Source organism: Motacilla alba, unplaced genomic scaffold, assembly GCF_015832195.1.
Source record: "Motacilla alba alba isolate MOTALB_02 unplaced genomic scaffold, Motacilla_alba_V1.0_pri HiC_scaffold_28, whole genome shotgun sequence".
NCBI classification, from domain to species: domain Eukaryota; kingdom Metazoa; phylum Chordata; class Aves; order Passeriformes; family Motacillidae; genus Motacilla; species Motacilla alba.
This window is the reverse complement of record NW_024037374.1, coordinates 759,792-785,225: the sequence shown is the minus strand read 5'-3', so window position 1 is coordinate 785,225 and position 25,434 is coordinate 759,792. Positions and strand designations below refer to the sequence as shown.

The following is a 25,434-nucleotide window of genomic DNA, read 5'->3' as shown; positions in this document are numbered from 1 at the left end:
CTTGGGTCATGTGTGAGTGTAAAATCTGTCAGAAGAGGTGGTATTGCACAGCCACTCGCAAGATTGCCTGGTGCTGAGAGTGTAAAAGAGCAGAATTAAGGACCAGAAATCAGGCCTTTAATTTGTTAATTTCTCTAGGACACAGGGAAATAGGCAGTCCAAGAATAGGAAAAGTTTGGTGGGAGGCATTGATTGAAACACACCAGGCAGAAATAATTAAAATAGTGTGTGGGAGACAGTATTTGGTTCTTAGAATTTGGACTGTATCTGAGGAGGACTGGGAAAATACATGTTAGAAGTGTAAAGTTAGATTTGCGTAGAAGCTAAGGAAGAAAAGAGACAAAAAGGGTGTTGGGATAAACTAAAAAATGGGACACAAGGCAAGCAAGAAGAAAGCCCCCAGGAGAAAGTGAAGCAAGAAAGCATCAATATAGATACCTTCTGATAGCCCCCTTGGGATAATATTGGCACAGTGGGAACATAAACCTGACACACAGAATAAAAATAAGATCAAAATGATACATTATTGTATGATAGAATGGACTAAATAGGAGATATACATGGAGGAGATATACATGGAGCTTTATACATGGTTCCTTTGAGAGGGAGATGTGCCAAGCTTTGAGTATTTAAGTGAATGCTAAAGAAGCAATCAGGAAGAGAAGGATTCTGCCGCTTGCTGGTGGGGGGAAGCCTCTCTGGGAGAAATGAATACATTTAAATTAAAGGAAGCAAAAAACTGGGACTCCTTAGATTATCTGCCTCCTCCATATCTACCAACACCTAATGCACCCCCTCCACACCCTGATGGACCTAGCAATAATACCAGGGGAAGAGCGGTCCAATGAGAGGAATCAAAAAATGAGGACCAAGGAGAATCACTACACCCCCTCCAGAAAGTACCCTTGGGAAGGGCACAAGGGGAATTGGGTTTGTAACTGCCCCACTTATCTCCTCTGAAGTGAGGGCCTTTGAAAAATAATTAAAAGGTCTACTACAAGATCCTATTGGATTAGCAGAACAAGTAGACCAATTTTTGGGACCCAATGTTTATACTTGGGATGAAATGCAATCTATAATAAACCTTTTGTTTACACATGAAGACAAATGATCCCAGCAGCAGGGTTGCGGATAGGAGAGGGAACATGTAAACAGACACTCTGGGGAGGGGAAAATGCCATTACAGTGCCCAATTTGGGACCACAGTAACCCCAGGGGAAGGCAAAACATGGAAGAGTATAAACATTAATTATCGGGGGAATTAGGGAGGTTGTTCCCCCACACTCAGAATGCCCATAAGGCATTTGCTGAACAACAAAAGAAGGAGGAGACTCCAGCTGAATGGCTGGAGAGGTTAAACAGAAATATGAGACAGTACTCGGGAATGGACCCTGTACAGAGACTGGACAAGCTCTGTTAAAAGTGACCTTTGTCACTCATGCTTGGCCAGATAGAAGAAAAAATTTAGGAACATTAGATGCATGGCAAGACAAAGGATTGAATGACCTGTTAAAGAAGCCCAGAAGGTATACATACAGGGAGATGAAGAAAAAGCAAAGACAAAAGCTAAAATAATGGTGGCTGCTATTGCCAAGGCAAACCTGCTGCTTGCCCAAGGACCCATTCCTACAAGGAAATGAGGCCCCAGTCAGGCCAAGACAAATGGAGCCAGGAGAGGACAAGGAGAACAGAGCTACCTGGGAAAAAGGCCCTAAACAGGGAAAAAAGGGAATTAAACAACCAGGGCCCAATCTGTCATTATTGCAAAGAAATTGGACATTTAAGGTGGAACTGCACACAGAGGGAAAAAGACTTGAAAGCCTTTAAGGAGGTTTGAGAAATGGATGAACAGAGGTGGTCAGGGGCTCTATCTCCTGGGGTCAAAATATCAGCAGGTATCCTTGATAATTTTAAAAGTAGTCTGCCAGGAGGGGAAATTTGAATTTCTAGAAGATACAGGGGCTGAGAGGACACGTGTCTGTAAAATTCCAAAAGGATGCAAAAAAAGCCAAAATACCATTCAAGTAGTAGGGCCAAAAGGAGAAGGATTTAAATCACCAATTATAAAAATGGAATATTTGAGGGAACAAAAAAAAGTAGGAATGGAGGATGGTTTATTAGTATCAGCGACAGGATGGAATTTGCTGGGGAGGGATTTGCAAGTGCAGTTTATTATCAAGGTGCTTCCAGAGGGAAAGAAAATGGGAGAAGACAAAAAAACAAAATGAGGAAGCAGTTTGGGCCAAGCCTGGAAATAGAGGCAAGGTAAACATAGTGACTATAATAATCAACACAACTGATACAGATTTCCTGTTTCAAGTAAGACAATACCCACTCTCTCTTGAAAGGAGAAAAGAGTTGCAAACAGTAATTCAAGAATTGATTAAAGATGGAATTTTAGAATTGTGCATGTCTCCCCACAATACCCCTGTATTATCAGTAAAAAAATCAAATGGGACATACAGGCTCGTCCAAGACCTAAGAGAAGTAAATAAACAAGAGATCAATATCCAGTGGTACCCAATCCCTACACACTATTGAGTAAAATTCCCCCACCGCATCAGGGGTTTAGTGGGATAGACCTCAAAGATGCCTTTTGGGCCTGTCCCCTAGCAGGAGAAAGCAAGCTATTGGACAAGCCTTAGAAGAAGTACTGCAATGTTTCCCCAAAGTACCAGAGGTAAAACTTATCCAATATGTTGATGATTTACTTCTCTCAGGGGAAGATGAGGAAAAAGCCCAAGAATTCACCCTGTTGTTACTAAATTTTTTGGGAAACCAAGGGCATCAAGTATCAAAAGAAAAACCTCAATTTGTGGAGAATGAAGTAAAATACTTAAGGCATATAATAAGCCAGGGGAGTCAGTGAATGAATCCTAAAAGGATCACAGGAGTAACCTCACTTCCCCAGTCAAAAACTAAAAAGGAAATTGAAAACTTTTGGACTTGTTGGGATATTGTAGGATATGGATAGAATGGTACACCCAAGCTGTTAAATTCCTACATGAAAAATCAGTAAAAGAGGAAATGACAGGGGAAAAAGAAAATGAGCAGAGATTTGAAAGTTTAGAACAAAAATTGATTAGTGTCCCTGCTCTAGATAAACCTTTTTACCTATTTGTAGATGTGCAATAGGGCAGCCCATGGAGTCCTAGCCTAAGAATGAGGGGGGTCCAAGAACTAATCATTCCCCAGTATGGAATAGTAAACAACATCGATTCAGATCGAGGAACCCATTTCACATCAAAAATACTATGGCAGGTGGTCCAAGCTCTGGGTATAGAATGGGAATTAAACACTCCATGGCATCCACAAAGTTTGGGGCGGGTTGAAAGGATGAATCAAACTCTCAAGAGAACTCTAAATAAACTGATGCTTGAAACCCAAATGTCATGAGTAAAATGCCTACCCCTAGCCTTGTCGAAAATCAGGACACAACCCAGATCAGATTTAGGGATTTCACCCTATGAAGTGATGTTTGGCTTACCCTTTCTGATTTCACCAAATAATGTTGCCACTTAATGGAGAAGGGGACGACAGTGTCAAGAAATACATTCTGTCTAAAGCACAAACCCTAGAGGAACAGCGAGGAAAAGGGATGCTCCCTCAGACTGCTACCTAGACTTCAAAATTCATAATGTCAATCCTGGGAATTAGGTACTGGTTGAATCACAGAAAAACCAAGCCTTAATCCCCCAAAAGGGAAGGTCACTTTCAGGTGTTGCCACTGAATCAGCTGTACGAACTGCGGAACGAGGATGGACACATGCTAGCAGAATAAAAGGACCAGCAGCAGAACCCCACAACTAGGAAATCATCACTTCCACACAGAAGGACTGAAAATTACTCTAAAACCAAATGCACAAGGTGAATGTGGCAAGTAAACTACGAGCAACCTCATTATCAATCCAGACTAGGAGGGAGTTCCCCGTGAGCTTTATTGATCTTTTGTATTCCCATAGGCCAGAGGCTTTCCAAACTCCAGGGTGGTGGTTTGCTACCTCCCCAGTCGGGGGCATCAGGATTATCTATATTAACAAACACAGTATCCATAGGTGATCCTAAAGTTTTTGCTTTTGCCTGTGACCTACAAAAAGAAAAAGCATCAGCTCTTCCTGCTGAGACATTTCCCAGATTTATTCCTGGTCACATACCCTGCTTAAAGCACCTTAGGGCAAGACACTCAAGCTAGGTACAATGTCAGTGTGAAAAATTGTGGCCAGCTCTGGCATTGTAGCTCGCCCAAGCGGCAAGCGGGTTGCAAAATTTGTCAAGAGAAAGGGAAAAGTTCAAACACAAACGGAGGGCAAGTACCAATTCTAATGCTTTGTTGTGGAGTTGAATGGATGCTCCCCAATACTCATGAGCTATTACAAGCTGAGTGAGAGGCTGTAGTAAGTCAAAAACAGAGACCATATTTTGAGTGTAGACAACAACTCCATGTAGTGGGGAGGTAGTAAGACCCTATTCAGCAAGTAAAATTAATAAGCGCTGGGTGACTAAGGAACAGTAAAGAACCACAATATAAGAAAATTTAAGAAATAAAATATAAGAAAAACAGGTGACATAAATAATCTTGTAGTAAGGAGATAAGGAGGCAAGACCAGATTAACTAAAACTCCAAAACTCAAAAGTTTTTCACCCTTTGATAAACTACACTACTATTTATTTCACACACTCATAGATTCCAATTCATGCCAAAGTCTTGGAAGCTTTCTCCATGGACGAAGGTTAAAAGCAGTGCTCTCCTGGGGATCAGGACATCTCCCGGCAGGCAGAGAAATATTCCCTGTGCCCTGGGTTCCAACAGAGAAGAGTGCCTCTGGCATATGGGAAGGAAATTCTTGGATAGTATAGGACAAACCTCCTGTAAAAGATATAAAGTCTATAATGGAACTTCTACATGGTGGATTCCTGGAAAACTGACACACTGTTGAGCCCAAGAGAGGAAAAAAAATTCTAAATATGAAAAAGAAATTAAACTTTTCCTGTGTAATAATCCTGGGAAAATCCTCTATTATGGGATCCCTGAAATATCTAAATTTTGGGAAAACATGAATAACCAAGGGAAGGAATACTGAAAATACCAGATGGCTCACTCTGGATATGTGGGAAAAAGGCTTAACCAAAACTCCCTCCCCTATGGAAAGGAAGTTGTACTCTAGGAATTATACAACCAAGATTCTTTCTGTTACCAAATCAAGACAGAGATAATTTCGGAATACCAGTCTACAATGCCTTAAAAAGAGACAAAAGAGAATTAATCAGAGAAATTGGGGTCATCAAAAGTAGGGTAATGAGGAGTGGCCTCCTGAATGAATTATACAAACACAGGGTCCAGGCACCTGGGCACAGGATGGGAGTTGGGGATATTGTACCCCAATATATATGTTAAACTGGATCATAAGACTCCAAGCAGTCACAGAAATCATAACTAATGAAACAGCCAGGGCCATGGAATTAAGAGTCAGCCAGCAAAGGCAAACCAGAGCTGCAGTGCATCACAATCAGCTGGTGCTAGACTATTTATTAGCAGAAAAAGGAGGTGTTTGCAGAAAGTTTAACACATCTGATTGTTGCCTGCAAATTGATGATAATGGGGATGCAGTCCTGGATAAAGCCAAAAACATCCAGAAAATAGCCCATGTACCAGTCCAAAAGCGGGAATCTATAATGAATAAAGGAAGGTGGAAAGCCTTTTTTAGAATATCCTGGTGGGAAAAGGTGGGGTTTATAACGCTATGTGGAATAACAAGTTGAATTTTTCTTCCATGTTTAATTCCACGTCTTACCTGATTAATTACTTACATAGTTCAAAATATGCAATGAATAACAATGCCCACCAATCCCCAGTCAGGAACCTCGAGAGGAACGCAGAAAACTATGGTGATCAAGAAGATAAAAGATGATAAAAATCTAAAGGCGGCACTCAGAATCTACGAAAGGCATCAGTGTGCCAAGAGCACAGAGGTTCAAAAGCTGCAGCTTAAGCCAAATAGAGCAAGAAAGAGAAAAACGGGGGAAATTGTTATAAATGACAACATAATGTTGGCTTTCGCATTCATGTATTTAGCTTTTCCTGTTGTTATTAATGACAAGTATTTTTGATATGGTACAATTTATACTTACTTTTAAACTGCTTTTGGTATAGTACAATCTGTCAGTTTATGTATGCACTGTATAGTTTATATAAATAGTGGTGTGATAAAACTATTCTATTGTAGACTTTAACAAAATGTTAAAATAGAGATGATGTAATGTTAAAATGCTTTTACATAACTAATTCAGAGAATGGTGCAAAACTATTATGCTGCTTCTCACATCTGTGGACTGGCTGTGATACTCTGTCCGAAAATGCTCTCATCTGCCTCATGGTTTTTAGAACACTGGGCATCCTGTTCGACATCCTGGTTTGGTGGGGGCTTGCTGGGGCCCCAGGACTGGAACTCAAGTTCTTACTCGCAGGTGTGTTTGTCCACCCCAAGGAACACTGAACCCAGTGAAAGGAGAAGGGGCACTTTGCCCTTCTTTGCCTGCATCGCTTTGCTACAATGGCCCTGGGATTTCTCCACCTCCAAACCTGGCTGGGCTCTTTTCTGGACCACCTTTTGGTGGTCTCCACAGAAGACCCTTCATCCACTGTACAACCACCGTGGCAGATGGACTGAGATGGGAGAAGCCATTCCCTCCAAGACTGAGACATGAAACCCCTATATGGAAAAGACTCCTTTTCTCCTCAAGGACTGAAACCTGTAACCTGGGGGAGGAGGAGGGCAGTGTGTGTGGGGGAGAACAGCTGATCAAACTGAGATGTTTGCCTGCAGGTGTGACCACTGGACCAAGAAGACAATAGCTCTCGCCCACTGCTGACCAGATGACTATTGTGTTACCCCTCTCCCCTCCTTCACAATTCTCAATAGAAAATTCTAATAAAAACCCCCAAGTTAGCTAGCTTAAACGAGATCTCCCCAGCATGAAAGCAACTCCTTGACTGGACCTCGACTGGACCTCGACTGGACCTCGAAGAACTTTGTTGCCTCTACGTTGGTAGCTATTACCTCCCTTTCTCTCAACCCTTTCTTTCCATAGGCTTTCTGTCTCTTTTCCCCAATCCCCTCCAACACATTTTCTATGATTATTCAATAAAGTACACTGGTTTTGATTGTTACTGCAAACCCCCTGCCGTGTTGGTGTTTTGTACCCTGAGATCAAGTAACGAACCATCACGATCTCTGTTCGTAAGAATGGCTCGTGACACTGGCCTCTCCAAGTGATAAAACTGACAGAAACCAGAGCACCAGAGGGGAATTTATTGACTCCTCGTTATCAGGGAGTGTGAAACAACAGGATGGAACCACAAGAAGAAATAAAATATATTGGCCTTATCTACAGAATGTCATGTAGACAAGCCAGAGGTTGAAACCAAACAAAAGACTTCCTTGAACGTTAAGAACTCAAAAAACTGTTTGAATAATATAGTACATACTCATAATAATATATTTACAATAATATAATGTAACTCTACTTATAGTATAATGAGTATAATGTACTCACAATAATATAGTATAAACTCATGAATATGCATGTGTTTCCAGCAATGTAACAGTATATAGAGAACACAGTTTCAAGCTACCCGTGGGTTCTTTGGCCAATCACCAAAAACATGTCACAGCTGGACATTTGCCCTTTTTTATTCTTTATTAAACTTTTAAAAATTCTAAAGAGTGAATTGCGTTTTTCACATGTATTTCTAAAACCTCTCTGGAAAAAGTGAAAAGCAGGCAATAAATGGATTTTCCAAGGCTTGTTTGGTCCCCATGTGCTCAGACACAGCCCAAGCCTCTGCCCAAAATGATGATGTCCTCCTGGAGTGAAATGCTGCTGCTCAAAGTGGGGAAACACCCAGGAGCCCCTGGGCCATCCTCCAAAGGGAGCACAGCATGAGGCACTGGGATGCTTGGTTGTTGAACAGCAAGATCTCCAGCCAGACTGAAATCTAGGCAGAAATCCCAGAGGAGAAGGAAGGAGATGGCCTGCTGAAGGCCATCAGAGCAGAAGGGATAGGGAACAAAGGTTAGGATTTTTTTTCCTTTCTCTCAGGAAATTTTGGCCCATCTGTTGCCCAAGAGATGATGACTGGTACTTAAGAGAGACAAATTGGCCAAGGTGGGGAGAAGGGGTGCAGCTGTTGCTGGTTTTCTCTTGGGAAGGGCAGAGTGAGATTTTTGGTTGGGGGGTGAGGGGCTGGGAGGGGCTTCTCACTCTCATGATCAGAGGGGAGACAGTGGGAAGAATTCATTGCCACTGTAGAGCTCTGTCTTTCACTTCTACCATGAGTGAGGCTTTGCTCATAAGAGCAGACGGTGAACTGGAACCTTACTGAACAGCCGATCTCACTGGAAAAGACCCTCCCCATCTACTCGGGTGCCTCAGGGGAAAACCTGGCACCCCGATCCCCTCCGACAGAGCATCTCCGGGTTGTTTGCAGGAGCCCAGCTGCCGTGGCCCAGCCCTGCTGTTTTCTGCTGCCGCTTTGGGCTTTTTTGCTGCACTAACCCAGCACCCCCTGCCTGCCGGGACACCTTCCCCTTCACGGCTCCTGCTGCAGAGTTTCTGCTACATTTTGTTTGCTATTCCAGGTGTGCCCACCTGTGCTGTTTCAGCTGCTGCTCCGAGGTTCCTGCTACAGTCCGTTTCACCCCCGGAGTGGCACCGGGGCTGGCTGCTCCCCGTGAGTTTGCAGAGCGAGCCCCTCTTCTCTCTCTCCCGCTGGCTGAGTCGCCATGGCCAGCGAGAGAGGCGGCTGACCTCCCGCCACAGCGCCCCCCGCAGCCGCGGGGGAATCATCGCACCTGCCTGCCCGGCCAGGAGCCAGCGGCGCCCCTGCTGGCTGTGACCAGAACTGCGCCAGAGGGGAAAGTGCCTGAGAGACGGGAGAAGGCTGGGACTGGGTTTGTACTTCAGGCTGGGACTGGGTCTGTGCCTCAGGCTGGCACTGGGTCTGTGCCTCGGGCTGGGACTGGGTCTGTGCCTCGGGCTGGCACTGCCTCTGTGCCTTGGGCTGGCACTGGGCCTGTGCTTTGGGCTGGGACTGGGTCTGTGCCTCGGGCTGGGACTGGGTCTGTGCCTCGGGCTGGGACTGGGTTTGTACTTCAGGCTGGCACTGGGTCTGTGCCTCGGGCTGGGACTGGGTCTGTGCCTCGGGCTGGGACTGGGTCTGTGCTTTGGGTTGGATCTGTGCTTTGGGCTGGCACTGGGTCTGTGCTTCTGGCACTGGGTCTGTGCTTCTGGCACTGGGACTGGGTCTGTGCCTCGGGCTGGGACTGGGTCTGTGCTTCTGGGACTGGGTCTGTGCCTCAGGCTGGGACTGGGTCTGTGCCTCGGGCTGGCACTGGGTCTGTGCCTCGGGCTGGCACTGGGTCTGTGCTTCTGTTTGTTGTTGCTGCCACTGTTATTGTTTGTTTGAATTGTTTTACATATATATCTTAGTAAAAACTGTTATTCCTTTTCCCATATCTTTGCCTGAAAGCCCAATAATTTTGAAGTTAGAATACTTTGGAAGGAAGGCGGTCACATTTTTTATTCCAAGGCAGGTTGCCACCTTCCTTGGCAGACATCTGTCTTTCAAAGCAAGACAAAGGGAGATGAATTTCCCTGCAGGAGACCTCTCTGGTTTGCCATACAATGGGAGGGGCTGTAGCTGCAGGGCAACACTGGTCCCATCTGCTGTAGGGATGCACCTTCCCCACTACAGCCCAGCTGCTCCTTGACTATTTCCTGGTGCCAACTGAAACTTCCCCATTGCAATATTTTCAGAGTGCCTTAAAATCTGCTCATGGCTCATAGTAATTTCCATGTTTTGATTCTTCTCAGGATGTGTCCCCCACTACACACTTTGGAGGGGGATCCAAACAGAGTTACCAACTATCTGCTCGGAGACCCCTCTCACACTCCCCTCCTCCCCACTCCATTTTCTTAACGAGTTCTGCTCTCATGTCTCCAAAAGAAAACAGTAAATCAAGAGTTGTGATAATTCTGTTTCTCAGACATAGGGCTCCTGGCTCAAACTTCTCTGAGGTCCAAGGAGTACTAAAAGCTGCTGGGAGATGAGGTCAGCCTCTCCTTCATTTTCAGATAGGAAAGAGAGGCCAGGGGAATGGCCAGACCATGGACTAAAAACGAGATGGGATTTCACAGAGAAGGAGCTCACAGGGAACAAAGGCCACTTTTGTGCACCAGTTGCCCATGGAGATGCTTGGCAGGCTCCACTGTCCTTCCTGAGATGAAGGACTAGCATCACTGGGACAGTGATCTTGCCTGGCCTGAGGGGACACCTTGTCCCAGTAATGATACTGGGCCTTTGCACTTCAAAAAGACCAAGAAGTCTCTGATCTCCTTTCCCTGCCAAAGAGGACCCAACCTCAAAGCACAGTGGTGTATGAATGATCCAGGTCCTGAGCTGCTTTGTCCAGGAAACGGACACTGTTCACGGCAAGCTGAGGTTGACAGAACAGAAGCCACACCAGGACTGACTGAGCACTCCTGAGTCAGCGAATGGGGACAAGGCCTGAGCCCAAGATTCCCTTAAGCTCTTCCTCACACTCCTACAGTCCTTCTCTCCCTGAAGCGTCCGCCTCCCAAGGTTCAAGAGCACATGGGCTCTGGAAAGAATCACAGGATCACAGAATATCCTGAGCTGCAAGGGACACACAGGGATCATTGATTCCAGCTCCTGGCTCTACCCACGACACCCCAAAAATCCCACCCTATGCCTGGGGGCATTGTCCAAATGCTCCTGGAGCTCTAGCAGCCTTGAGGCCATGACCAAACCCTGGGGAGCCTGTTCAGTGCCTCAGCACCCTCTGGGGGAAAACCTTTCCCTGATATCCAGCCCTACCCTGGCACAGCTTCAGTTGTTACTGCAGGTCTGGTCATGAGAGAGGAGAGAGGAAAAAAGCTCCTCCTACCCTCACAAATCACCAAATGGGTAAGACTGGAAGGGACCACTAAAGGTCTTCCAGTCCAAACTCCCACTCAAACAGAAACCATTAGTCAGATTTATATCTAGGTGGCTTTTGAAGTTCTCCATAGAAGGAGTCTCCACAACCTCTCTCAGAACTGCTCCCTGTGCTGTTACCCTCACGGTAATGAAGGTCTTCTTGTGTTTAGGTGGAATTTCCTTTGTTTCTGTCCATTGCCTCTCATCCCATTACTCAGCACCACCAAGAACAGCCCAGCTCCATCCTCCTGACACCCACCCTTCAAACACTTCTGTCCATTGATGGGATCCCCTCTTAGCCTTTTCTTCTCCAGACCAAACAGGCCCGGCTCCTTTAGCCTCTCCTCACCAAAAAGATGCTCCAGGTCTCTGATTACCTTTGTAGTTCCTCCGTTGGGCCTGTCCCAAGAGCTCGAGGTTTCTCTTGTACTGAGGAACCCAGCATGGGACACAGAGCTCCAGATGTGCCCCACTAGGGCTGCCCCTCCCTCGGAGGTTGGCAAAGCTCTTCCTAAGGCAGCCCAGGCACCCATTGGCCTTCTTGGCCACAAAGACCATTGCTGACTCTTGGACAACTCTTTGTCCACCACAACCCCCGGGTCCTTCTCTGCAGAGCTGTTTCGCAGCAAGTCAGATCTGAGCCTGCATGGGTGACTAGGCTTATTCCTTATCAGGTTCTTTGAATTGCTTTGGATGGATGGACTTCAGCAGGGCTGGGAAAAGATCACAGGCCCTGTGGGTATTTCTGAGGGTTTGGCAAAGGCCTGGGAGGCAGGATGGAGAGCAGGGATCATCTCTCTCCATCTCCCCAGACAGCATCTGTGGGCTGTGGGAAACAACACTCTGTCATGAGGAAGGTGAGCGGACAGGTGGATTTGGACACTTTTTACCACATGTCAGGCCATACCTACACACATTCTCCAAAGACAAGAGAGCCAAAAGGGGCTTTGAGTACCCGCAGAGAATACTTCAGCACAGAGGAGTTTCAGTGTTACAGATCACAAAAGCTGAGAGGCTCAGAAAACCTGACTTCAGTTGCAGGATGGATTGTGCTGGTGCATCCCATGACTACAGTCAGCTTCTTTGGGCCTCTACCCACGTAAGGACTGTCCCTCCCCATTCCCTCTGAGGAGCTGAGCAGCATGAGCTCACAGGGTGGTTGGCCTGTAGAGCAGCTTCTGCCTTTACACAGATGGAAGTCTGCTTAATAATAGCCCTGCTTACCTTGTTACTTCTCCTGGTCTGCTCTGAGAAGCTGAAACTCATGCTACGATGACTTTGGCAATTTCTGTAAACGTTCTTCCAGAGTTTCAATTCTTTGTAAGACCTGCTGGAATTTGCTAATCATCTTAGCACTTGAAATGTCCCCCTCTTTCTTTCCTGTGAAGAAGAAAAATGCCAATGGGTCACTAATGATTCCTCCTTGAAGGGGAGACAAGCTCTCTGACACAAGGATACCCAAAGGCTCTGGTTTAATGTCCCTGACAGACGGGCTCCGCTCTCACAGACGCATCCAGGCTCTGCTCAGGGAAGCTCCTCTCCCTGCTGATCATCAATAGGGAAACCTTGATCCCACATGTGCCCCAGCATGGAACCAGGAGAAGGGCAGTGGGGAAAGGGAGAGAGATGGGGACAGGACTTCAACAGGGGACCTTTGGCAAGTATCAGGCAATGAGAGAACTCCCAGCACAAAAAAGTCTGCTTGGCAATGGTCCTGCTCACCTTGTTTATTCTCCATCTTTGCTCGGAGCTGACGCTCACGCTGTCCGGACTCCCCTAATTCACTGAGACATTCCTGCAAGGCTTTCAGCGTTTCTTCGAGCTCCTGGGTGGCTTCATCTGTCTTAGATTCTGGGGCTTTTCTGGTCTTCCTCTCATTTCCCTTTCCTGTAGAAAAGGATTGCCGTCAGTGGGAAACAGACATTGCTCGTTTGATGGGGAGACCACCCATCCTGCCTGAGGATGATCAAATCCTCTGTTTTAAAGTTGCTTCTTGAGGGACTCTCCTTGGGTCTTCTACAGGTGGGTTTTTGGTTTCCTCTCCTCCTGGTTGTGCTGGGAAAAGCCCTCTGCTGGGACAGCTCTGCACCCCGGGATCCTGGGCATCTGCATAGGGATGAGCAATGTAACAAAGGACCGGCTGGAGGCCTTTGGAAATGGGAATTTATGGACAGTGGGATTGCTCAATCTGACTGCACTGAGCCCTCATGCACAAAAGACCTCTGGATCTCCTTCCTGCTTGGTAGGGTTTAGTTTCAGGTAGTGTGGGCAAGGACTGGCCCTCACCTGCAGAAAGGCTTCTGCCTTTTGTCCCTGTAGCTAAGCCCAGGGTGAGATTCCTCCTTTAGTGCTCAAAGACAAGTATCAGGCAATGAGAGAACTCCCAGCACAAAAAAGTCTGCTTGGCAATGGCCCTGCTCACCTTGTTGCTTCTCCAGCTTTGCTTGGAGCTGATGCTCACGCTGTATGGACTCCTCTAATTCACTGAGACATTCCTGCAATGCTTTCACTGTTTTCATGTGCTCCTGGGAGGCTTTATCTGTCTTAGATTCTGGGGCTTTTCTGGTCTTCTTATCATTTCCCTTTCCTGTAGAAAAAGATTGGTGTCAGTGGGAAATGGACATTGCTCGTTTGATGGGGAGACCACCCATGCTGCCTGAGGATGATCAAATCCTCTGTTTTAAAGTCTCTTCTTGAGGGTCTCTCCTTGGGTCTTCTACAGGTGGGTTTCTGGTTTTCTCTCCTGGTTGTGCTGGGAAAAGCCCTCTGCTGGGACAGCTCTGCACCCTGGGATCCTGGGCATCTGCATAGGGATGAGCAATGTAACAAAGGACCGGCTGGAGGCCTTTGGAAATGGGAATTTATGGACAGTGGGATTGCTCAATCTGACTGCACCAGTCCCTCATGCATGACAGACCTCTGGGTCTCCTTCCTGCTTGGTAGGGTTTAGTTTCCAGGTAGTGTGGGCAAGGACTGGCCCTCACCTGCAGAAAGGCTTCTGCCTTTTGTCCCTGTAGCTAAGCCCATGGTGAGATTCCTCCTTTAGTGCTCAAAGAAAGGAAAGGAAATCCCAGAAGGGATGTGCTATGTCTTTGAAATCGTTACCAATTGTGAGGAACACCCCCTGCTAGAGTAGGATGTGTCCCTGGTCAAAGGAGGTCACCCCTCTGACCAAACTGATCCCACCCCAAAGGCCAGGCCTTCTGCTGTGCTCTGGAAGGAGTTCTGCAGGCAACGTGCTCAGGGGAGGGACCTCCACTGGCCTCGCTTCTCTCAGGGATAACACATCCCATCCCACCCCATCCCATCCCATCCCATCCCATCCCAAGGGTTCCCAGGATGGCAACAGACAAGAGCAATGGGATCCAGCACACTTACTTAATTCTTTGAATACCATTTCTAGACTTTTCTTAGTCAGAAAGCCATCAGCTGCAGATACTGGACATCCGGTGCACATGAAAATAAAATCAAAAAGAAAACAGGACATTTAACAAGGACCTTTCTCCAAGGAAATCCAGGACTGCACTGAGCAGGTTGTGGGGAAGAACACATCCTGCAGCTGGCCCAGGAGCCAAGAAGCCCTGTGGGCCAGGAGCCCCACAGCAGTGCTGGGGGTTCCTGACCCCCGGGACCCACTGAGGCTCTCCTGGGCCAGGAGCTGCCTCAGCTGCCACAGCACTCAGGCACCACACAGCTGCCTCAGTCCCAACAGAGCACAGCCACCCACAAGAGGGTGAGACTCTTCTGCCTCACACTCTGGGAGAGGAGAGGAACCTCCCAGGTCCCTTCACTGTCCCTTGGTACATTCACAACCTGACCCTCAAAGCCCTGCTCAGCAACACCCCCCACTAGAGTAGGATGTGTCCCTGGTCAAAAGAGGTCACCCCTCTGACCAAACTGATCCCACCCCAAAGGCCAGGCCTTCTGCTGTGCTCTGGAAGGAGTTCTGCAGGCAAAGTGCTCAAGGGAGAGACCTCCACTGGCCTCACTTCTCTCAGGGATAACACATCCTATCCCAAGGGTTCCCAGGATGGCCACAGACAAGAACAATGGGATCCAGCACACTTACGAGTTTTGTAGAATAACTTTTCTGCACCTTTCTGAGGCAGATCATCATCATCATCAGAATCAGAATCAGTATCAGAATCAGTATCAGAATCAGTATCAGAATCAGAATCAGACACTGGACATCAGGTACACATGAAAATAAAATAAAAAAGAAAAACAGGACATTTTTAACAAGGTCCATTTAACAAGGACCTTTCCCCAAAGAACTCCAGGACTGCACTGAGCAGGTTGTAGGGAAAAACACTTCCTGCAGCTGGCCCAGGAGCCCCACAGCAGTGCTGGGGGTTTCCTGACCCCCGGAACCCACTGAGGCTCTCCTGGGCCAGGGAGCTGCCTCAGCTGCCACAGCACTCAGGCACCACACAGCTGCCTCAGTCCCAGCAGAGCACAGCCACCCACAAGAGGGTGAGACTCTTCTGCCTCACACTCTGGGAGGGGAGAGGAACCTCCCAGGTCCCTTCACTGTCCCTTGGCACATTCACAGCCTGACCCTCAAAGCCCTGCTCAGCAGCACCCCCCACTAGAGGATGTGTCCCTGGTCAAAGGAGGTCACTCCTCTGACCAAACTGCTCCCACCCCAAAGGCCAGGCCTTCTGCTGTGCTCTGGAAGGGGTTCTGCAGGCAACGTGCTCAGGGCAGAGACCTCCACTGGCCTCACTTCTCTCAAGGATAACACATCCCATCCCATCCCAAGGGTTCCCAGGATGGCAACAGACAAGAGCAATGGGATCCAGCACACTTACTTAATTCTTCGAATACCATTTCTACACCTTGCTGAGCCAGAAAGCCAGAAGCTGCAAATACTGGACATCCGGTGCACATGAAAATAAAATCAAAAAGAAAACAGAACATTTAACAAGGACCTTTCTCCAAGGAAATCCAGGACTGCACTGAGCAGGTTGTGGGGAAGAACACTTCCTGCAGCTGGCCCAGGAGCCAAGAAGCCCTGTGGACCAGCAGCCCCACAGCAGTGCTGGGGGGTTCCTGACCCCCGGGACCCACTGAGGCTCTCCTGGGCCAGGAGCTGCCTCAGCTGCCACAGCACTCAGGCACCACACAGCTGCCTCAGTCCCAACAGAGCAGAGCCGTGACTCCTTCCTCACATTCCAGGAGCAGAGACAGCCTGACCCTCAAAGCCCTGCTCAGCAACACCCCCTGCTAGAGTAGGATGTGTCTGTGGTCAAAAGAGATCACCCCTATGACCAAACTGCTCCCACCCCAAAGGCCAGGCCTTCTGCTGTGCTCTGGAAGGAGTTCTGCAGGCAAAGTGCTCAGGGCAGAGACCTCCACTGGCCTCACTTCTCTCAGGGATAACACATCCCATCCCAAGGGTTCCCAGGATAGCCACAGACAAGAACAATGGGATCCATGAGTCCACACTTACTTATGGACTCAAGTTGGTCTGTTGGGTCATGCTGAAATGAACTTCTTTTTGTGGCCATTATGTTCACCTGAAAAGAAAAAGAAAAATGAAAAAGAGGAAGCTTCACTGCAACATTTCCCCTTAGGATTTAAAAAATGTATATAAGAGCTTTTTTGGGACACATATATTCCTTATACAACTCAAACCTCTGATATACTCAGGGTTTTTTCATTTACTGATTTTCCCTTCCACCACTGTCCAAACAGAATACAGCTCTTTCCAAGATGTTCAGTCCTTATTTCTTGTCTCCTGTATCCTTTTCTCTAGGTTCACTCTGCAATGCATGGGAAAAGAGGGGCAAAATCTCTGTGGTGAGCACAGCACTAGAGAAGATAATGTGGTTGATAAGATGTGCTGTTGTACTCCTGCTGGTCCCTAACCCATCTTGTCTGCCCTGGAGCTCTGTGAATTCTCACAGACACACACATCATCTTCTTTGGTCAAAATTAGGACCTTCTGCTTTTGCAGAGTGCAGAACCTGGTGTTCAACCCCAGACACAATTTTACAAAGGAAAGGGACCGTTTTCCATTCCTTCAAACTCAAATCCTGGAGGTTATCCTGACCAGCTATGAAGAAATCTATGGAGAAAGGACAAGTGACCTTGGCTGGCTACCAGGTGCTCATCAAACTTCTCTCACCCCCCCCCCCGCCCCCTCCTCAACTGGACAGGAGGAAAAATATGACTGAAGAGCTCACATAAAGCCTGGGACATCCCTCTCCAGTTGCCACAAGGGGCAAACCAGACTCGACTTGGGGACGACTGCTTTGCTTTCTCAGCAATTCCCAATAGAGCAGCAAGCCAAGTGACAAAGACAAAACTGAAACCACCTCACTCCCACTCTCCCCTCTCCTGGCTGTGAACACACCTGGTGCAGGTGGCTGGGGCAGCTGCAGTGCCAGATGAAAGCTGAGCTCCAGGTGGGAGCCCGAGACAAGAGCTCGTGAATGGCCAACAAAGCACAACACAGGGCACCAAGAGTGGTGGCACAGCTGGGGAAGGGACCCATGTAGCCATGATATTTTATGAAAATCCTTTTGTCAGGATTTTCTTCTCCTGAGAAGCTGAGGGGCCTCAGGAACAAATGTAAACAACTGACTATCTGCTAGTGTGGAATGCAACAGGTGCTTCCTTGATTGGTCAATGTTGGATGTTTCTACTTAATAACCAATCAAGGATGCAGCTGGCTCAGACTCTCTGGTCAGTCACAAGCCTTTGTTATTCATTCCTTTCTATTCCTGTCTCACCTTCTGATGCATCTTTCTTTCTGTTCTTCTAGTATAGTTTTAATATAGAATGTTTAATATAATATATATCATAATATAATAAACCAGCCTTCTGAAACATGGAGTCAAGATTTCACATCTCTCATCCTCGTCCTGGCTGCCCTGAAGACCACAACACCAAGAGACCCACCAGGAGCCGAGGGTCCGGGAGGAAGAGCCAGACTTGAGCCTTGGGCGTGCAGGCTGTGAGGGGATAAAACTGAGGGGCTGTCTTGTTGGGGGAAGAGCTCAGGCTGCTCCTGTGTTACTGCACTGGGAATAAATGGCTTTATGGAATCAGACAGCTGAGACTCTGCTCTGGGAAACCTGGGCTGGAATCAGGGAGGACACAGGGGCTGGGTGTGGGAGTGGGGGGTGTGGGGAGTCCCACAGGGCCCACTGGGGCACTGCAGCCACTGCTGTGGAGGGGCTCTGGTCCCAGCACTGAACATCTCTGGTGGCTGGAGTGTGATGGCCAGAGAGCCTCGGGAAGGGTCAGACTGGGAAGTTTTCTAAATATCCTCTTCTGCACAGCTGGCTGCAGAAAGCAGGGCCCTGCTGACCCTTCCAGCAAAGCCGCCTGTCCCTCCTGAGCACGTCCATCAGAGCAGCAGGGACGAGGTGAAGGCAGAAACAGGGACTGCTCAGGAGTGAGGAAAGGTCTGCTCAGGGCACAGCTCACTGCCGTGCTCTGCTCTCCCTCTCCTTCTTGCCCTCCCTTTCCCTGGGCTGTCTGCTCCTTGTGACTTTCTGTTTTCTTTGCCCGGGGCCAGGTTCCAGAGAGGAGCAGGACCTGGACTGAATTAAGGAACCCCTTGCCAAAAGCTGCTGCATGTCTAGAAAGCTTTCCTGGTGTTCAAGGGGAGGACAGACCCAGGTGAGGAAAAGTGCTCCACTGAGGATGAGAAATAGAGAAGTGCCAGCAGGGACACAAGAGAAGTCACAGCCCCAGGGCCCATGGCTGTCCCATGGTCGAACTGAAGGTCAGACAGGAAATGCCAGGGGTGCTTTCCCAGGACTGAACACTGCTCTCTTTCCTCCCACTACCTTTTCCTATTTTGCTCTGGTCTGAAAGGAGGGAAAGCATATAAATGACATAAAATGCTCAGAGTTTGAGGGGTTTTCTCCTGAAAGCAGAGCAATAGCGTGATGGCTTCTCAAACAGTAACAATGAATAGATGATGTGCACGTGGAGCTGTCCTGGACGTGCCTCTGCCACTGATAACTGATGAACACAGACATTACCTCAGATCACTCATGGAAAGATGGTTGTGCTTCCAGGGATGGGTCACCCCACTTCTCAGCGTCAGACACAAATTGTTCTCTCGTCTTTCATATTTGGAAGGAGCCCTGACAACTGGCTTAGACAGGAAAATTGTTTTATGCAGGGCCAGATCTGCACTCCTGAGCCAAAACTGAAGATTTGAGGGGGAAAAAGAAAAGGAATGGGGAAAGACAGGAGAGGGGAGGAGAAGGGAAAAGAAAAGGGGGGGAGGCAGGGGATAGAGGAGACAGAAAAAGTATGGCAAAAAAAAAAAAAAAAAACCACACAAAAAAAGAAGAAACTCTCTCTTCCGCATTGTCAGTGATGGCTCTGTTGCCCAGAGACCAAGAGAGTCTGGTCTGCCAACAGATGCCCAAAAAATTAGACATTTTGAATTATGCATTGAGTGTAATACAACATTAATACCAGTATTTGAGTTAAATCCAGGAGGATTGTATGAGTGGTGGTGAAATCTCATTATGCTTTTTCTTGGGTGCTAAGGTGAGCAAATAATATAAAATATAAAAATTAAAATAATAAGTTCTACTCACTCCATGAAATAATTATTCATTCTATATTCAGACTGAATTTTTTTCTGATCAGCCAAGATCAAAGAAACAAACAACTGGCCATAATGTATTCATGGCATCCAGGCTGTGCCTAATCAATACACTACTTGCTTTTTACTTTTCTCCCATTTAAAGTGTAGCAAGAGTCATGGCAACAATTTTTGCTATCAGACAAAAAACCCATGAAATAAATAAGTAAGGCCTGAATTGACCATTTTTTCTCTTTGTAGGAAAGAATTAGGAACTGGATTTGGGTCTGTAGACTGTGGGCGGGAAGGGACAATGAACTTTGAATGGGAATTCTATGAAATATTAACTTTGTGGTCTCCCTCCAACCCTTCTTGACTGGTCCCTACTCTCTGCAGCACAGCTGGGCCTTGACGAGGCAAAGACACTGAAAGCCCTGGGGGCTCTGGAGGGCAGCAGGGCTCCTTCAAACCTCAGCAAAGCCCTGTGAAGGCCCCAGGATGGTCCAGGCAGCAGCGTGGCTCTCCCACTCAGTCCCCTCTGGCAGAACTGGACACGGCACTTGAGGGGCCTCAGCAGTGCCCGGCCCAGGGACGGTCACTGCCCGGGAAGCCTTGTGAGGAGGGGCTGTCACTGCTGTGTATTGCCAACAGCGATTCCACGGGCCTTGCCCAGGGGGGCGGCTGCAGACTGTGCAGATTGCTCTGCTGCAGACAATTGTTTGGGCAGGGTCACGCTTCTGCTGTGGGTTTTGTAGTTGCAGACACTGATATTCTTAAGGAAATCCCACCAGCCCTTGAAGCACAGCTGGAGGATCGCCACCTCAGTGACTGTTTTAGGTTGACAAGGAAGTGAGTTTTTTGGGAGGTTGTGGTCAAACCATTTAGTGCTCAGATTTGAATATTAGCACCTGGTGTGGCCACTGAAGACATGAATACGCCTCTGAGAACACAGGGGTTTAAAAAGCAGAGAACTCTCAGAGGAACTTTTTTTAGTTCCAGTCGGTGAGAGAGGTCAGACCTGCCGTGCCAAGCGCGGGCTGGGCGGGAGAGGGGAAGCCATGCGGCCTGCGCTGAGGCAGGCCAGAGCCCCTGCAGGACGAGGGGTGGAGGAACACTGAGGGGCATCGGGCAGCCTCCCCCCTGCCCCAGGGGAGAGAGAGAGAGAGAGAGAGGGAGAGAGCCTGTGCCTGTGTTTGTGCTGCCTTGAAACTTCATATCATGTGCCAGCGGCACGGCCGAAGGAGAAAGGGGGGATGTGGCGAGAAGGTGCCCGGCCGCCTGGGCAGGCAGAGCCTGAGATTTTAACCCTTTTCTTAGACAATGAAGGCTTTGCAGAACATTAACCCTCCTTGATTTGAATGAGAAAAGAGACAGACATGAAACAGAAGGAAATGGGCAAGTGTGGTGAAGGTCTGAGCAAGTGAAGGATGCCAGAAGAAGATGAAGAAGAATCCTAGGTGGGAGGACATGATGAAGTGGCCTTTAGTTAGACTTTTCTTGCATAGCCATAGATGGAACCAATTTCTTGTAACACAAAGACAGCGTTTAGGGGGAGGCAATGGCTTAGAGCCAAGAGAGTGCAGTGATGTTATGTGAAGGAGTGCGTGACAAAAATTGCTGAAGAAACTGTGGTGGTGCCCTCTGTCTTCAGGGAAGAAGAAGATCTCTGTTCTTGGGACCCCTCAGCCCCAGGGGGTGAATTTGGGGGGGACTGGTGTCCCAAAAGTGAGAGGCTGTCGCTTTTTTGGAACTGCGCAAAGCATCCCTAAAAGGGGAACCCTAGAAGCAGCTCAGGTCCATGCACAGCGGTGAGAGCACTGGACATGGAAGGAAGAAGTCATGAAGGCAGATGTTCTCTGGACAGTGCCAAGTGTGACATGGAAACACAAGAGGCTTCAACTGTGTTTCCTGGGGAAACCTGTGGTACAAGGAAGACTCCTCTCTCCTTGATGAACTGAGAATGGATTATCTGAGGGGTGGTAACTGGGTTGAGAATCTAAGGTTTTATTTTATTGTATTGTAGTGGAAACTGAGGGGAGGAGGAATGTTTTGGAAGGTTTTCATTCTGATTCTGTATGTGTTCCTTTTTACATATTGTAAGTTAATAAAGTTTTTTCCTTTATTCCTAAGCTGGAGCCTGCTTTGCTCTATTCCTGGTCACATCTCACAGCAGCTACTAAGAAGATATTTTCATAGAAGCACTAGCATTGTGCCAGTGTCAAACCATGACTGTGACCCACCAGGGCAGTGGTTGCTGACTGCCACAGCCCCACTGTCCCTGGGCAGGTGTGGTGTGAATGTGCTGGGCAGGGGGGTCAAACCCTTCCCCTGGCTGTGCTCCTGCTCACACACCCCTGGGTGCTGTTGGCTCGCTTTGCTGTTGGCTCATGTGCTCCATCTCCCAAGTGCTATATTTTCACCCTGGAGCCCAGCCAGTTCAGCCGAGAGCCTCAGGAGATGAGTGCCTTACTCGTGGCCTCCTGGAGAGACCATTCCTGCCCTTGGAAGAGGCTGCCCTGTAAAGCCTATCAGATTTCCTGGTGGGCATTTACGGGAAATCAGTGTCACACTGAGAAAGGAGGTGCTGGGGGGGGTGGGAGGAGCCCGTGGGGGTGGGAACCCTCCACAGCTGCTGCTGGCCCTGCCACCACCTGTTTCAGCCCATCAAAGTTCTCTCCTCTGGAGCCCCAGCTCTGTGCTCTGCTACTGCCTCAGTCCCTGCCCTTGGTGCCTGGACCCCACTGTTTCCTGGCTGTGACAGCCAAGGCGGGCACTGATGAGCACATCCCTGACCAGCCCTTCCTTGTGGGGCAGGACCAGGTCCCCGTGAGCATCCCCCTTTCGCCCACCAGGCAGCTCTGCTGAGCCATCGCTCCCAGATCCCCCACGCTGCTGGAGCCCTTTGCTTTGCCAGCCCACGAATGCCAGGGCAGTTGCCATTCCCATGGGAACCTGCTCACCGGCCTGGAGACCCCTCCAGGCTGCCCCCAGAGCTCTCTGCCAACTCTCCCTGGTGATCAGGGAGTTCCTGAGCTGCCAAGGCAGCGTCCCCCCTTCCTGACCCCTCCGCTGCTCACTCACACAAGTCAACCCCTGCCCGTCCTGCTGAGGATCTCCAGGTATCCCAGCTGCTCTTCACACCTCCCATCCTCATCCTCCCTGACACTCCTCTGGCAGAGCCTCTCCCACTGCATTCCACCAGCACTCAGGCACAGCCTTCCAAGCCAGCTAGGGATGGGTTTGGCCCTGAAAAAAAATTATGTAGGCAGCTTCTGAGATCAAAACAAGCAATTTTGGGTTCTCAGGGGTTCAGAAACTCCCAGTCAGGAGCATTTGGGCTAAGAAACTGCAAGTTTGGGAGCTCTGGGGTCCCAAACACTGATTTAGAAAGATTTTGGGCTCTGAACAAGCCCAAACTTTCAGCAATATTGGGGTTGAGAAACACCAATTTAGGGAGCATTTGGCTCAAAACCACTGATTGGGGGAACTTTTGGTCTCAGAAAGTCCCCTCTAGGCAGCTTTTCAGCTCAAAATTCCAATTTAGGCAGCTCTTGGGCTCAGAAGCACATGTTTAAGGAACTGCAGTACTCAAAAAGGGATTTCAGGAAGCTTTGCAGGTCCAGAAAAGCAACTTGGGAAATTTCAGGGCTCAGAAACACCAATTTAATGAGCTTTGGGGCTCAGAAAAATCAGTGTCCAGAGACCTGGGGCGCAAAAGCAGCAATTCAGGATGCTTTGGGGCTCAGCAATACCATTTCAAGGTGCTTCTGGCCTCAGAACCAGGCATTTAGGGAACTTCACAGCTGAGAATACAGAAGTTTCAGGAGCATTGGGGCTCAGAAACTTTTTGGGACCTGAAACAGCATTTGGGTTCAGAAATACTGATTTACAGAGCACTGGGGCTCTTAAACACCAATTTAGGGACACGCAGGCCTACAAACCCTGATTTAGGGAGTTCAAGGCTGAGAAAAAATCATGTCGGGAGCTTTGGGAATCAGGGAGAGTAATTTGGGGATATTTTCAGATCAGCAAGAACAATTTAGAGAGATTTTGGGCTCCAAAAAACCAACTTAAGCCGATTTTGGGCTCTGGAGTCCCCATTTAAGGAGCTTTGGAGCTCCAAACCAGCGATTTCGGGAGCAGAAGGAGCAAACCCCGGGGAAACACGAGAGAGGCTGGCGCTTACCTGGGACAGGGCTGGGAAGATGCAGCTCCGCGCTGGGCTGTGAGCACCGGGGGCTCCGCTCACCCGGGTGTATCCCGCCCTGCCCGCCCCCGCTCCCGCCCCCGCGGGCTCCTCCCTCCCCCCGCAGCTCCTTTCTCGGTTTTACTCTGATTTCTCGTAAATGCCTGGAAACTGAAAGTGAAAATGCTCCGGTCAGGGGGCGGCTCCTTGGCTGGGTGGGGGGGAATGGGCGCAGCCAGCGGCCCCTCCCTGCTCCTGGAGCCTCCCGGGGGCGCCGGGAATGCACCGGGAGCGCACCGGGAGCGCTGGGAGTGAACCCCCGGGCTGATGGCACACAGGGCACGGGGCTCGAGTTAGGGGCGTCAGGGCTCTGGAACGCTGATTTTGGGAACTTCGTGTCTTAGAATCCCTATTTCAGCAGCTTCGGGGCCATAACGGTGGGGTCAGGAGCTTTGGAGCCGAGAAAGAGCGATTTTGGGGGGCTTTGGGGCTCCAGAACACTGATTTTGGGAGGGTTTTTTTTTGGCTCGGAAAATTTAAAAAAAAAATAGGGAGCTGCGAGTCTGAAAGAAAGCAATTTAGGGATATTTTGAGCTCACAAACAGCATTTTAGAGAGATTTTGGGCTCAGAAACAGCCATTTAAGGGTATTTTGAGTCTGAAACACCAACTTGGGGAGCTGAGAAACACCCATTTAGGGAGGATTTGGGCTCATAAATATCAAATTAAAGAGTTTTTGATCTCCCAGATCAAAAACCTATTTAGGGAAGGCTGGAATAAAAGTATGGGGAAGCCTGGCAGACTGACTACACCCCAAACCCACCCCAGCAAGTGCTGTGTGCCTGTGGTGGTGAGAACAACGTCTGGATGACTGCAGACAGACCCTGTGTCCCATGTCACTGCCTGGGACACTGTCCTGGGCTTCGAAAATGAGTGTTATGGGCACACAGTGCCCCATGAAAGAATTTAATCAAAGTGTGCACTCATTTCCAAAACAACCTTACAGACACCTGGCCAAGAAGGCAGCACTGAGTGGATTTATGACATCCCTGTGATGGACCAGCCTCTGGAAAGATGGAATGATGGAACGGGCTGGTGAAGATGACACTGAGCAATGGGTGGTGGGACAATAACATTCTGCTACAACTGATGTTATTCTTGCATCAAGAACAAAATGAAATTAAGTCATATACTGAAATGTTTCTCATTTTGAGAAATCACCCTGAATAGCAAAAGGATTGTGGTATTAATTTAGCACCTTCAGATCCTTTCGTTTAGGCTTTAGAGAAGGAAAATAAAGAGAAATTATTAGATGTTGATGTTATATGTGTAGCATGGAACACATCTGCTCTAAGGATTTAAATTATCAAGAGGAAGAAGGTTTAAATGCAGTTGCAAAGCCCAGTGCATAGAGGACTGAAAAGACTGGCTGCAGGCACAGATAAGAAAGCAGTAAACGTAAAAGAAAGTTCAGGAGGAAGGTAAAAGTTATTTGTTTTATAAATAAGGCTCTTATTTACATAGCATAGTCCTTGATGATATTTGAATAAAACTACAGGAAATCCAGGAAACAGATGCTTTTGATATGCGTAACCTACTTGACATTGCATCAGCAGTGCAAACAATCAAAGGAAAACCAGCTGGAAGTGACTAAATAGAAAATAATGCCAGCTGAAGAAAAAGGAATCAACAA

General features: G+C 48.2%; 1 protein-coding gene across 1 annotated transcript; it reads right to left on the bottom strand.

Moving 5' to 3' along the window:
• Positions 1 to 4,634: 4,634 nt before the first annotated feature.
• On the bottom strand, positions 4,635 to 23,835 carry LOC119696371 (nucleolar protein 58-like). The gene is made up of 9 exons (XM_038126082.1): positions 23,743 to 23,835; positions 16,452 to 16,518; positions 15,811 to 15,870; positions 15,069 to 15,182; positions 14,378 to 14,437; positions 13,422 to 13,586; positions 12,722 to 12,886; positions 12,224 to 12,379; positions 4,635 to 4,867 (listed from the first exon to the last, which is right to left on the bottom strand). The coding sequence occupies exons 2-8, from the start codon at positions 16,507 to 16,509 to the stop codon at positions 12,267 to 12,269; spliced, it is 735 nt and encodes a 244-aa protein (XP_037982010.1). The 5' UTR covers positions 16,510 to 16,518; positions 23,743 to 23,835; the 3' UTR covers positions 4,635 to 4,867; positions 12,224 to 12,266.
• Between the last annotated feature and the right edge of the window lie 1,599 nt (positions 23,836 to 25,434).

What these genes read in the sequence shown, in the direction of transcription:
- LOC119696371 (XM_038126082.1), bottom strand. Translation starts at nt 16,509, where the DNA reads ATGGCCACAAAAAGAAGTTCATTTCAGCATGACCCAACAGACCAACTT. An exon ending in AGACCAACTTGAGTCCATAA is followed by an intron (nt 15,871 to 16,451) that starts GTAAGTGTGGAC and finishes CCGGATGTCCAG; the next exon opens with TATTTGCAGCTTCTGGCTTT. An exon ending in AAAGCTGGAGAAGCAACAAG is followed by an intron (nt 12,887 to 13,421) that starts GTGAGCAGGGCC and finishes CCTTTTCTACAG; the next exon opens with GAAAGGGAAATGAGAGGAAG.